The sequence below is a fragment of the Athene cunicularia genome (assembly GCF_003259725.1).
Source record: "Athene cunicularia isolate RWA chromosome 18 unlocalized genomic scaffold, athCun1 chr18_part1, whole genome shotgun sequence".
In the NCBI taxonomy this organism is placed as follows: domain Eukaryota; kingdom Metazoa; phylum Chordata; class Aves; order Strigiformes; family Strigidae; genus Athene; species Athene cunicularia.
Window position 1 is genome coordinate 6,386,617 of NW_020799123.1, and position 14,271 is coordinate 6,400,887.

Here is a 14,271-nt window from a genome sequence, read left to right on the forward strand (position 1 = left end):
GGCAGCTTCGCATTTCAACAGAAGGAATTAACAAAACAGCCACAGGGAAAAAAACACCCTACAAGCAGCGAACGCCGCGCTGCCGCCGTTCGTTTTTTTAGAAAATTTTTTCTCTTCCCCCCCCTTCCCGCTTCCCCCCTCACCGCTTTTAAACTGAGTTTGATAACGCCAGAACATAATAAACGGCGGCGGGGCGGTGTGTCGGCGCCGTGGCCGGGAGCGCGGCGGGCGGGGGATCTGTCACATGGCGGGGACCCGCACCCCGGCCGGGGCCATCCGACACCCTCGCCGCTTCCCTGGCCTCGGGTCGTTTATCCTAAAGAAAACACAGATGAAAACGCTGCTGGGCACCTCAGGAGCGGGCGCTGCCTAGGAGCTGGGGAGCGTTGGCTCTTCTCTTTGCTTCTGCAGTGATACTCTGCATCGGAACACGAGCAAAGGAGTTAAAAGTTGGTTTCTCTGCAGTTTCTGTGTGCCGCTTCTAATGGAAGCGAGAGGATCGGGCTGCTATTTAGGAGGTTTTTTTTCTTAAACGTTTTCTGAAGGAGAAAGCTTAGTTCTTTTCGAGTTTTGTGACCCTTTTCAAGTACAGTCCTTTAAAGTATCTTGGAAGTTTTCTTCAGAAGTACCTCAGCTGGTATGAAAAAGTTTGAGATAGAGCAAGAAAGAGACTTAGCTGGTGATTGAGATCATAGTTATAATATAAATAACTTTATTTCTTCGATTGGGAACAGTAGCACTCCATATTATTGATAGAAATAACTTTTTTTTTTAAAAAAAAAATTGTTTTAAAACAACTGGCCTAGTAAGTCTTCACTGCTACTTTGCATGTTAACCAACCTCAAGAATGACAACTAATATTAGTAGGGTTTAGGGCTTTTTGTATGTGTGGCTTTTTTTTTCAATAAAAAGTACTGACCTTTATTTCCTAATTCAAAGTTTCAAGTTGGTAAACAGCTATAATATCTTTATTTCCTGCTTTTGAATGACCTGTTGCACTTTGATAAATTGTTAACTTCTTGTTTCATACCTTTTTAAAAAGTGGTGTTTTTTTCCTTTTATTTCCTCAACAGGAAGGAGTGAAGACTGAAAACAATGACCACATTAATCTGAAGGTGGCAGGGCAAGATGGGTCTGTGGTGCAGTTTAAGATTAAGAGGCATACACCACTTAGTAAACTAATGAAAGCCTATTGTGAACGACAGGTATGGTACTTGTATGATGGTCAGGAGAACTGGTGTCTGGGGGAGAGGTATCCATAGAGAGATGAAGATAGTAAAGTCTTAAAACTGTGTAAATATGCAAAACGATAGAGGCTTAACAGAAACTAATTGTGTTGTGGAAAGTGTATTGTTCTTAGGATCTGTGATAGAGTGGCCTGACAGGGTTGTGACAGGAAATGGGTAAAATAAAGTTCTGTTGTTATCTTTGTGAAATCTGCATTATAGGTGTAAGCTCTTGGGAGGCAGCTGTTGGCTCTACTGATCCAAAATATCAGTATAGACAGGGTGAGTTAGGAACCTGCAGTATGCATTTAAGAAGACAGTGTTGAATGATAATCTAGAGGTATTTTTATAGCCTGGTCATAGACTTCTGATTATTAGCTTAATATTATTGTGTTAAGGTGAGAGAACATCAGTGAGTATTTTGGGGATTAAAGGTGTCTAAAGCTTGAGAAGGAACTTTTACATTTAATGATGAGCTTTGTTTTTTCTCTTGTGGCCTAGTTGTCAGACTAACCCTCCCAGGGAGAAAAAAAATGTATTTTGCTAGGGGCAACTGTAGCCAACTTACTATGTTGCAGGCAGCTATTGCAAATTTTAAAAACACCTGTGTAAGGGTAGTGCTATTTAACACTATTCTGAAGCTTCTGATTAGGAAAATTTTGTCTCTGCTGTCCGTGATTTTTTTAAATGAAAGTCTGTCGTTAAAAAGTTCCATGTCTACAAAAGTGTTTGTAATTGGGAAGGGGTTTTTTTGAACACAAATATTCAGTGAAACTATTGAATACAATAAAATCGGTATAAAATATTGAGGTAACTATTTCACCACAAAGAAAACAAACTGCAATTCTCAGTGTGGTAAAACCTCTTTGGTTTACCCTTGGCCACAATAGGATAGTGAGACGAATAAAGACAGGGAAAATCAGCTCTTACTGAAAATGTGAATATGTGCTTGTATGGGTATTCTGGGGATAAATTAGTGAATGTTTGAGGCTGTGAGCTCATTTTTTCCTACCTCTGTCATACAAATTCAAGTTATGCTATGTAAATCCCTGTGTATTGCTTTTTCCAAACTTAAAGTGCACTTATTATCTGTCTTTTGTGGAGTTAGAGGATAGGTTAATTATTTCTAAAGTTCTGGGAAAGATGATTTTAGAAGTACGATTCATATTTCAGTTACTTGGATACAAATGGAAGTAAGATTTTAGAACTTTTCACCTAAATTTCTAATCTGCTTTGAAAAACCTAAAACCAACAAAAAAACGCAGGTGTCAATGGGAGAGGAGAAAAAAAAATCTTTGGAAAGGGAGGCATTCTTTCTGATTTCAGTTTTAAGCTAGTAGGTATCCAAAGGATATTTCTGTGGAGGTGGACTTGTCTTGAAATTTTATTTCTTAGATGCTTACTTCTCAAACTTTGTTTAAAATAATTTGTTCTGTGATTCTCCAAAAGTTAAATTTTGTTCATGTTCCTAACTAGGAATGCCCAATCTTAAAATCCCTAAACTGTGGACTCTAGATTTAACTTTGGAGAGGTGGAAGCTGTGTATAGAGAATTATGAGAATATGAGAATTAGATAATATGAGAATTTAGCAGCTTTAAAGAATGAAAATCATGTATTGCATGCCGTAGACCTAAAATGGAAGTAACTAAACCTTGAATGATATGATTAGAAGATGAAGACTATTTGCAGTTTTAAGTGGGGAAAAATTGTCCATGGAATATACTTAATTTTTTGTGGACATTAATTTCACCAAGGTATGTTTCTTTCAGGGTGTTCTCAGTTAGCATTTATTCAGCTCATAAAGTTCTCAGGAACCTGCAAGAACCCAACACTTTTGGAATAAGAAATATATATTTTAAGAAACACAATGTCAGAGAAAACAGCTCAAACCAAATGTTGCTGTGCAAAAATGTGTTGCTGCCATGACACTTGGCCACATGGTTTTCTTAAACAAGATGATGTTCTGAGTGAACGGTGCAGAATCTCAGTCACACTAGAGAAGGCCTTTTACTGTGAACTATAAAGTCTTAGCACAAAGTTTACTCACATTCTGTATTAAAATATTTTCCTGAGAAATCAGCTTCTCAAAAATAATTACTACATTAAGTTTTCTTTTGTGTGTTGTATCCGCTCTTGCATGGCTAAATGAAGGCTTCTTTTCTAATTCAGAAATGCCAGAGCAGCACCATGTGATAGATTGAATTCACTTCAAAACCAGCCAGACTTCTTGTATTTTTAGATACTCTGTATAGAGAACAGATAGAACTGGGAAAGAAGTAGACATCAGGGTTCTTGGTTCTGGTTGTATCCTCAAACTTCATTCATCTTCCTTTGCAGAATGTAGTGTGCTGTAGAATACCTTTGAAAACTAACTTGTAAATTTAAAGCTTATCTTGTTAGTAGAAGGGATTGTTGCTCTTTAGTCATCTTTTTTCCATCTGTTGGCTCAAGTGACAATGAGAGTTAAGACTCCTGGGGATGGAAGAGGTCAGCAAAATGACTATTGTGTGGTAGAAATGCTAGTTCAAAATACTGTTCAGTGGTTTCTGGAAGTAGAAGGTTCCTTTAGTTTTTTTTGAAAGTTCCAGCTGTGCGTGGAAAAACTTCGATCCATTGATCTCATTAATAGGAATTCAAGGTCAAGAAGTTACTGTTGCCTATTCTTTGCTGCTGTGGACTAAGAGATGGTGGTTGCATTTCTGGAAAAAATGCGGTTTAGAATACCTTTAATTTTGGGGAAGATCAAAAAGGAGTGTTGAATATTACTGTTTGACATTTGTTATGCAAAGTGTTGCATCTAATTTTTAAGTGAATTATTATTAAAACGCACTATAAAAATCCCGGCCTTTGGGATGAAACCTATGTACTAGAAGTTGTTTTATTTTAATTTACAGTCAGTGGGGGCACTGTTGCTTCTCTTAGTTATTGGCCACAATGCAATTTTTAATATAAAACAGATTGCAAGGATTTGTAGTGAAATGCCTTAAAGTCAGTGCATGAGGGGAGTACAAAAACTGTATCGCACATTATGAATGGTGGCTTGTAATGATCATGCTGCAATTCCAGTGACAAGTTAATGAGAAAACTAGCGAGTACTTTTACACCAGACTTACTTCCCTTTGTGTTACTTCTCTTTGTCCAGGGGTTGTCAATGAGGCAAATCAGATTCCGGTTCGATGGGCAGCCAATTAATGAAACAGACACACCTGCACAGGTAAACAACAGAAGCAGGACTAAAGAACTGTGTTTGAAATTTGCTGCTGGAGTTGATGTTTCTGTTTCATATAAAATACTTGGGTAATTGTATATATTAATGATAGAACTTAATCTTTTTTTACCATTATTTTGGTATTACTAGTTTAGAATTGTTGGAAATGGAATCTTAGACTTAAGTGTGTTGAATAATTAGTCTGCATCACTGTAGTAATAAGAAAATGAAGTAAAGTGTACAGATGATGAAACTGTCACTTTACTGTGTCATGACTCTGAGATAAGTATCAGTAAGTTAAGAATTGAGTTTTTCCTGAAGCAATGGCTTTATTTTTTTGCTAGGATGTTCTCAGAGATCCTGTTTGCAAACTTGCATTTGTAATACAAAAGTAATTTTCTTTATATGTAATCTGAAGTTCTGCTTCAGCAGCAGAAAACTGATGAATCTGTGAAGTTTGGGTTGTCTGTACTTGGTTAAAACAAAGGCTGTTCCAAGGACAGAATAGTTCACCGTGGCTCTTCAGTATTTTTCTGGACTGCTCCATGTGGCTGTGTTTAATTAGCCTTTCCAAGTGATACAGCTTTATATGCTTTTCAGAACCACTTGTTATGAAATAAGGAACTTTTGGTTTTAGGAGGTTTATAGTAGATCTATGTTTTCTAAGTAGTTTCTCCAAAGTATATGCCTCTTATGGCCACAATCTATGCCACTTTTTAACTTGGAATACTGGTAATTGAGGCAACAGGGTGCTTTTTTTTTTCTCCCATCCATGTTATGCTGAAGCTAAGGATCAGTCTATTTATAGCTGCACTAAATGCCATAGACCAGTTTGATTTCCTGGAGCAGAAATTAAGACTGTTTAGAAATATAAACATTAGTTATAGCTACTCCTTCAGTCTTGGTACGGATTTTGTCAGCAGGTAACATAAACATCCCAGGAATATCAACTGTAAAAAATTACAGTGAAAAGAGAGAATTATGTTAATGAAGTACTGCTGTTCCTCATTGGCAGTTTGTTGTATGGTTGACCCTGTAAAGTGCTTTTAATTTTTTGGTGCTTGCTGATGCTTGGTTGGGCTAGGTGCCTTAATTATGGTCTGCTTTCTTTAGTGCTTCAGCTGAAGCCATTTGTACATTTGAACAGAAGCAGCAAAGTGGAATTGTGGCAATGTTCTAAAGTAAACTGAGGAAGTAAATAGGAGAAAGAAGATGCAGTGGCCAAGTAGGCAACAGAATTAAAATATTATGAATGCTGATATTTTTCATAGGAGTCACACAATGCACCCTGAAGTTACTAAATAGAATTCATTCTGGGACAACAGTTATCAACTGGCGCGCTTTTTTTCCATGTAATTTGTTTGCTTTTAAGTTACGGTGAGGTAGGTTAAATGTACAAAGTGATGTTGATGGAGGGGAGCGGGGCTGGTCTGATTGAGTTGTATAAAATGTAAACTTGAAGACAGGAAATGTAAGAACAACCCACCCTATAGTAGATAAAAGAGTTGAAAGCCTTTTTTCTCTTTTCTGCTATAGTTGGAAATGGAGGATGAAGATACAATTGATGTGTTCCAGCAGCAAACAGGAGGAGTTTACTAAAAAAAACAAAAAACAAACACAAAAAAAGAACCTGCTACTTTCCTCTCCAGAACTGTGCTCCCACAGGCGACACATTCACAATTAGAAAAATGAGACTTGGTTCAGCCACATCCTGACTACTGCAGTATAGTTTTCTCTCTTCTCTCTCTGATTATTTTTTTTTTTCCTATTCCTTCTATTGTACATAAAGTAACTGGTGTATGTGCACAGACATAATGCATATTTTTTTTAACTAAATGGCCAATGGTATGTTTTGATCAACATTTAATGGAGATGGGGTGGGAAAACAAACTGGTTCTGTGAAAATGCCCCTTTCTCCGTTAGTGGCATGCTCCTTCTACTTTTATCTTTATATTCCAGTAAGTTATTTTGCTCTCACTGTTTAAAAAAACCCACCTTGCATACCTTGTTTGATTGGATAATTTCAATGTTTTTCTTTTATCATTGTAAAACCAAGGACAATTTTATAACTTTTTTGTACGTAGCTGTTACATGTAGAGCAATCTCTGTCTAAGTAGGGATAAATTACTCTTAAAAAAAAAAAAAAAATCCTAGATAGTTTTCCCTTCAAGTAAAGCGTCTTGTTGTTTAAATAAACTTCTTGTTTAAAATAACCAGTTTTCTTTATTTTTCTGTGGAGTAACAGTACTCAGCGCTTGTATTTCTTTCTCTGCAGCACTTCATGCTTCTCAATTCTGAGCTTTCTATGCGGTAAGTAAGTGTAATCCCCTTCCTGCAGTCGGAGGACTGTTGGAAATGAAAGGCTTCCTTGAGACCTCTCAGTCAGTCAGTAGTTGAACTGGAAATGGAAATCAGTTTTGTCTTTTGATTATTTTGTTTTTGTGTATGATCTGCTAAGCCAAAAATGTTTGATTAGGCAAACTGCAAAATACTGGACTACTTAATTACTTAATTAATGCCTTTGGGTTGAGCTCTTTCTGTCAGTTTTTGATAGAAACATCAATATTGTTGTTACAATAGCTTATTTGAAACTCTGTATTTGAATGCTTTTTGATGTAAAAAGAGCAAATAATTTCGTTAACCTTTCAGTTTATTGTGGTATCAAATGGGAGATGCTTGGAAATGTAAAGTAAAAATAAAAGATTGAGTTCTGTTTTGGGGTGTATTTAGCTATGGTGGTGTAGATTCCAAGCTCTGCTTTACCGTTGTGGTATTCCTGCTTGAAAGGGGGAGAGAGGCTTTTGAAGTACCGAAGCAAGCTAGTGACAATGATGTTTTTCATGAGTCTTTTCCACAAGGCTGTTCCTAAGTTTTCTCATGGGGAAGTTTAGAGGTTGTGGTGGAATCCATGGATGTTCATGAAAGATTATATACCTGTCTACTCAACAGCCCCAGAGCATTCTCTGATGTCCTTGGAATGTTCTGATCTTTTGTAGTGTTTGCAGTAAGTTAATGCTCTTTTAGGTATTAACTTGTTAGCAGAGCTCACTTTTTGGAGATAGTTTTTGTAATAGTTAATTCAAGAAGTGATTATTAGATGGTAGACCAGTGCCTGCTGGATCTGAAAATTCTTAAAATTTGTGGTAAAATGTCCTTTTAGCAGATGGACAATGATCTATTTGAGTTCTGTCACGGTTTTCACGTATCTGATATTACATTAGTTATGTTTAATGAGGATATAAGAAAAGTTGTGTCTTTGCAGTTGCTTTTGACTGTGTAGCTGAAAAATGTAATCTACTGTATGCCATGATTTTAATTCTAGGAAATCCTACTGCTAAGCAGATTATTTCTTATTCTTGTATGTATCTTTTAGACTTCTGTGGTATATTGCAAGGTTGGAATTCCCTCTTGTGAACAAATGTTTTCATATCCAAACCCACAAATGTCCTGGAAAAAACATTTGGGGAAAAAAAGTGGTGATGGGAATATATTTCAACATCTCTTGTAGATTAGACATGGAATACATTGCTCTTTGGCTTTAGAATCTCTGGCTTTCAACCTGGATAGAATTCTGATACTGGTATATAAAATTCTTTCAACTTGATGTCATGCCAAGATTTTTCCCAGGAGAAAGCTGTCTTTATCTCGTTTGGCCAAAAAAGATGTTTGAACTTGCTTTAGTTTCTGAAGAAAGGGTGAGGTCTTCTTAAATACAGATTTTTTTCAGTGCAACTTAAGTCTCTGAAGTTCAAAACTCCCTGTTGTATCTTGCCTACTATTTTTTTCTTTCCTGAGGCAATGTATGTCAAGCGACAGGTACTGAACAGCATGCTTTCAAAACCAGCGTCTTAATTTCCTGGATTAGTAGAGTGGTACTTCATCTGTCATGAATTTAGGTGCAGGATTCTTGTAACATAATGTTCCATTAATAAAATGAGACCATTTAACATGAATTTTGATTAGCTTACCAAAATCTCCCTGTGCAGAAATTAAAAACATAGGATTTTGTACCTTTGAATTGATGTGGCAACTTTGGAAATACACCTTAATTCAGCATAAATTGAAGTTTTCTCTAGTATTTAGCGACAGGCTATTAAAAAATGGAGAGGCATTGATCACCTAAATTTTTCCATTTCTACCATCCTTCTGCTATTCACCTGAGCTTGCCCTTCATATTTCTGAAATAATTCCTCTGACAATGCTGGATGGTGTTTATGTCAGATGGTGACTTCAATCAAAAACTGATAAAATGGTCTTTTCTGAGAGGTGTTTTCTTCTTGTTTGAGTTTCTCAATTTTTATCTAATCATCTTAAGTGACTTAGTTCCTTAAGAGCCTCAAACTTTTAATTTCCATTAATCTAGCAGAGTAAGTGGACCGGCACATTCTGACACATGACATATTTGTGTACACAGCAATGTAGAAATACTAACCTGTTCTTTTTAAAAACTGTATTTTTAGAACTCTTGTTGCATGGTCTTGCAAATACTCTCCTTATAACAGACCCGTTGCTTTTTGGTACTGCTCCTTTGCCACTTAGAGAATTTATGTGTTGATTCCTGTTTGCTGGGACCTAAGTGGTTTTGCTGTGACTTCATCTTCACTAAGGAAGCTACTGCTAGGGGTGATAATTCAGAAATGGTATGAAGTACAGGGATATAAACAATTTGGATCAATTAGTTGGAGTTCACTTAGCTGTTTGGCCTGGCTTGATTTTTTAATAGTTCTTGTGTATACACCGGTAGCCTGATGGACTACTAGAAGTCCACGTGGCAGAGGATGGAGGAAAATTGGGAAAAGGGGTCTTATCAAGCTAGTTGGGAGGTTAAGTTTTCCATGTTTATTAAACAGCTGGGATCTTTCAAGAGTCTGGGCAAATTATATTATTGCCTACAATTTTCAAATAATGTATTCTAAAGTGATTGCCCTGCAATTTAGTTAATAGTCCTCTCATGGTTTTTAGGTTAAAAAGAATGGAGTAAGTCATAAATTGGATACAATACTCTAGTGAGTTCTTGTGGATGATAAGATGTTGTCTGTAGTATATGCTGGGTCTTTAGTCCTTCAGACAGTTTCTGTTTCAGTTGTGAAATGGACACAACCAGTTATTTTAAAAGATGTAACCAAAACTGTTTCAGGCAGCTAAAGTAAGGCATTTTTATTCATGTATGGGGGATAATGACAGGTTGAAAGCATAGCTGGTTTTGGTGGGATCCTCAGTTAACACCTGAAAATCAGTGCCTTGGTTTATCTGCACAATGGGGATAATACCCATTTAATCAGGCTCTTGTGAGGATCAATATTAAGTGGCCTGAGATGCTGGTTCAAAAGGTGTTCTGGGAGTTCAAGGCTTTCTGAAATGGAATATGCTAAACTGTCAAGAGTGTAAGGAAATCCTCCAAGTGGTAATCTGAGAGAGATTCTTGTACTGGCATATGGAGGTGTTCTCAATAAAACAAAAATCCCTGAAGTAGCACTAAGATAACTGCTACTGCAAGATAACTACAATATCAAGACAGATAGAGCATCTCTGCAAAGGTTATGGTCAAACCGAGATTATTTTCTCACAAGAATATTGCTTTCTAGTACCTTCACTTCATTACTTCCGAGTCAGACAGTGTAATGTAAGTGCTGTTGTTTTGTGTGTTGGATACTGGTTCTATTGTGACTGTTACTGCAACATTAATGAAAAGGTATAATGTGACTGGCTCAAAGAAAGAATACTTTCTATGCTTCAGCCAGTTGGAAAGAATTGAATTTCTAAGGAATAGCAATTTGTTTCCAAAGCTAAAAATAAAAAACTAGATACCTCCTTCATCATCTGTTAAATTGAAAGTGAACAATGAATTGAAGGATTTTTATTAAGATTGTGGCCTCTTCTCAGTACACTTGTATGAGCTGTTGTGCAGAACGAAAAGACAATCAAAAGCATTTAAATGATTTGAATTCTTCTTAATTATATTACCACTGTAATTAATACATTTAATTCTCTGGATTATTGAGGTTTGTTCATTCTGACTGTTAAATGGTTGCCAAATTGAATGTGTTCTGATAGTGAACAATTTAATCCTTTAATTTATCTTGCTTTTTTGTACTTGGTGTCAGAATGAATTGGTAGTACAGCACTTCTCCCTGGTGGTTAGGATGTAGGAGTGTAAGGATGTATAGGAGATAGAAGACTGGATTTTGATCTCTGTTTCAAGTTTTTGATTGTCCTTCAAGATGCTTAATTACAGAGGTTTCCTGGTTTCTTCACTAGTAGCATGGGTCTGATGGTCTTACTCTAACATGGAGATGCTGGGAGGCCCAGCTGGTGCTTATGAAATGGTTTGAGTTCCTTGGAGAGGAAGAGTTTTCCCGTATCCCTGAAGAATTTCCCTTTGTGCAGAAGGATGAGGTAGGGCTGGTGATGCTATGAAGGAGGTGGTTTGCTGTCAGCAGAGATCCTGGAAGTAGCAAACGTCAGTGGGGTGCGGTAGAAAGAAGTGTATGAGTTGGTGAGGAGCTGCAGTGGGGATGAGGACTGTGGGGAGAGTTGTAGGTTTTAACAGTTCTGATATGAGGATGATTTTGGAGCACAGGGAAGGACTAAGGTTGTGAAAGCCCAAATAAATAGTGAATAGATTGTTTCTCCTTGGGAAAGGAATATTTTTCCAGGGAGACATGGATGCAAAGGACACCCTTTGATTAATTTTGTGTTTGTTTTGGTGGCGTAGATCCCACCACCCCCTCCTTCTTTCAGCATCCAGTCCATAGATCTCATTAAAGTACATCTGATGCCCTGCAAGGGCTCTTGAAAGATTACTTGATTAAGAAAACATCAGTTTAAGCAGACTCAGACAAAACAGAGTGGAATGAAAGGAGCTCTTTGAGGACTCTGTCAGGACTCTGACTTCCCCTTCCAGTGATGCTTGTCTTTTTTTCCACTAAGGAACAATGCTTTGGAGTACAGTGCCAGACTTGGTAATGCTGGATGCCCAGACAAGAACAGCGTCATGAATTGGCTACTCTTGTTTATGTTCAGAACTACATCTCTGCAGCTTTGAGAGGAGTCTGGACATTGTGATTCAAACCTCCTTCCCAAACAGTAACTTACTGTTAAGAACTTTACCTGAAGATGTAGAGAGGCGCCAAAACAACTTTCACAACTCTTGCAAGCTACAGCATCAGCTCGGTAGGAGAAGCTGTTGAATCTGTAGAGTGCCAGGCTTCCACTGAACTTCTACCATGCATCACTTCAGATGTGGAAGTCTTTGGCAGCTGCAAATCCAGCTGTAACAAGGATTATTTATTAGCTGACACTTACTTCTAATCTTCAGCTCTGAATGAACTGGGGGAAGAGAACAAGACTGAATGAAAACATCTTTTTTTTTGATGTGCTTGGAATAAAGAAAGAATGCTCTTTGTCTGTGCTGTAAGTAGTAGAGACTGGTGTGAAGAAGAAACCCTTGGTCACAGGATGATGACGAGCTGAGGATTTTCTCAAACCAGTGGTATTTCTCCTTGCCTAACCCTTGCATTTCCTGGAGTCTTGTTCAGACTTCCAGATGCTTTTTGCGCTCATTGCTGGTTGAATTTCAACAACAGGTGGAATTGTTTGGTGTCTGAGGTTTTCAGACAGCTGCTGAGAATTGTTCTAGTCAAATGTCATCATCCTGGGAAGGATCCTAAGCTCAGTTTCTGTAGCCATCTTTGTAAACCCCTTCATCTTGTTATGGGTAAATAATCAGCAAAGCAGCTTTTATTTAAAGACTCTACTGGAGTCAGGATTGCCTGAGATACCAGTGGGGTCCCTTGGAAATACTGTGAAGGCTTAGAATTTTAAAGCTGCTTGTTAAAACTAGCTTTGTCAGAGGGAACAGGTTTTACTTCATATTGACTTTAAAAAATGGCTCCATATGTCTCAGGGGTACGAATTTAAGAGTCAAATCATGTGGGTTTGAATAAAAAGCATTTAGATGACAAAATACTTCTGAAAGTTCCCAAGAGAGCAGATGCTTACCTGTATGCAAGTAGGTATCATTTGCCTTCTTAATGCCCAAGCCTAAGGGATAATAGAATTAAAACAACTGTGTCAGGTTACTTAAAATTTCCCTTTAATCTACCTCTAAAAAGATGTGATGTGACAGAATTCCCTGGGGACCTAAATAGTGGTTGGGGCTTTTCTTTTAAACCATTTTTTTATAGATCTTAGATGAGAGAAAATAAAATACTATGGTCCTATTTGTGTATTTTTAGCAGTTCAGGTCTTTCATGAGTTAGTATTAAGGCTAGTGATAATTCAGACGCTTGGCACCTCACGTTGCGCATAGGGTGAAGTAGCACAAAGCTTGCGTTTTCCAGACCAAAAAGCTTTTCTAGAGAAAAGTGATTTGGGAATATTAACGGCTGTTATTAGTGCAAACTGGGAGGGGTCAATAGAACAAATAGGGGTTTTCTTCCCCCTTTCCATCCTTTATGCAAGTACTAATTAAAATAACATTTGCAGTGAGAGGTCCCGATGTGTTAATTTTGGAATAAAAGTTGTGGTGATAAAGGAAGCATCTCTGTGTCTGAATATGGCAGGTAGTTCAGGAAGCTCCCAGTCACCGAATCAGAGGTGGACTTGACAGGTCAACAGACATCTGGTAATTTAAATTAATGTGCTCTATCAGTTTTGTGCTGTCGCTTGGTGGAAGATAGATGGCACAAAAGCATGCAGGCTCCTGCTTTTAAGACACAGGTGAGCAATGTTGCTGGGCTTTGTGGTCCACCTGCCATAGATGTTCTGGGACTCAGTGGCATAATCCACTGCTCCAAAATCGTCTGATATTGCCAGTTATTTTATTGTACTGCTCTGCGGTGCAATATTGTATTATTTCTGCTCTGAGGTGACAGTGTTTCATGCTGTCGCTGCTGCAGCAGCCCTGCATGTGTCTGCAGGCCACTGGATGTTTCTCCATTCTCGTTGGAGCCAACCTGTAGTGCCGCAGTGGCCTTGTGCAGACACCTCCCGCACCTCGATGGCCTCTGTATTGTTCATGGCAGTACTTCGATGCACCGTGATGGGCTCTGAGGCAACTTCAAGGCTGACAGGCTGGGCCACCTCCCAACATGGTGGTAAGCGCAGGGGAGCAGGGCCTCGGTGGGGATGGCCGAGTGGAGCACCAGGGATGGGCCTTGGTGCCCCGATGGTACTTGAGCTGATGTCCTCAAAGGTGGCGCTGGGGGCAGGCGGGGCACGAAGGGGTGTTTGTCGAGGAAGGCGAGTGGTGGGGCCTCCCCCCTGCCTGGACTCGCTGCGCGGCCTCCCCTCCCGAGGGAAACGCCACCGAGACTTTTGTCTCACCTCGTGTGGCTGAGCCAATCACAGCTCACCTGATATGAGCGACGGGCCTCCCGCCAATCATCAACAAAAGGCGCCGCCGCCCAGGCACAGCCAATCACTGCAGAGCAGACGTATTGCTTCACCAATGGGCTCTTGAGGAAGAGGCAAAGCGCATCAGAATAGCCGGTGAGGCGGGCCAAAGGGCAGAGTGGCAGGGCGCGGTCCAGTAGGAGCTCGGGATTGGGTTTGAACCGTCCAATGAGGCGGCCGCCGGGGGGCGGGCATTAAGTTAGGTATAAATGGCGTGGCCGGTGAGGGCGGCGGCTGCAGTTGTCACCGGCAGCAGTAGGGCACGGCGGGCGGGGGGGGAGCTCCGTTACCGGGACTGTCACTCCCTGCTGGCCTCTCGGCGGAGCCCTTGCCCCTTCCCCTTCGTCCTTCTCCTCCGTCCCTGCCGCCATGACCACCACGACCACCTTTTCGGGCATGGACCCCAGTGGCAGGAGCAGCTCCAGGTCCGGCGGGGGCTC

The 14,271-nt window shown here is 39.4% G+C and overlaps 2 protein-coding genes across 2 annotated transcripts in view; both read left to right on the forward strand.

Moving 5' to 3' along the window:
• Positions 1-6,183, forward strand: part of SUMO2 (small ubiquitin-like modifier 2) — a 6,411-nt gene extending 228 nt beyond the window's left edge. The window contains exons 2-4 of the mRNA XM_026861285.1: positions 1,007-1,205; positions 4,370-4,441; positions 5,972-6,183. Of these exons, the coding sequence (XP_026717086.1) occupies positions 1,007-1,205; positions 4,370-4,441; positions 5,972-6,034 (334 nt within the window). The 3' untranslated portion in view covers positions 6,035-6,183. The remainder of the gene's footprint in view (positions 1-1,006; positions 1,206-4,369; positions 4,442-5,971) is intronic.
• Positions 6,184-14,035: 7,852 nt separating this feature from the next.
• Positions 14,036-14,271, forward strand: part of JPT1 (Jupiter microtubule associated homolog 1) — a 10,379-nt gene continuing 10,143 nt past the window's right edge. The window contains exon 1 of the mRNA XM_026860956.1: positions 14,036-14,256. Within this exon, the coding sequence (XP_026716757.1) occupies positions 14,201-14,256 (56 nt within the window). The 5' untranslated portion in view covers positions 14,036-14,200. The remainder of the gene's footprint in view (positions 14,257-14,271) is intronic.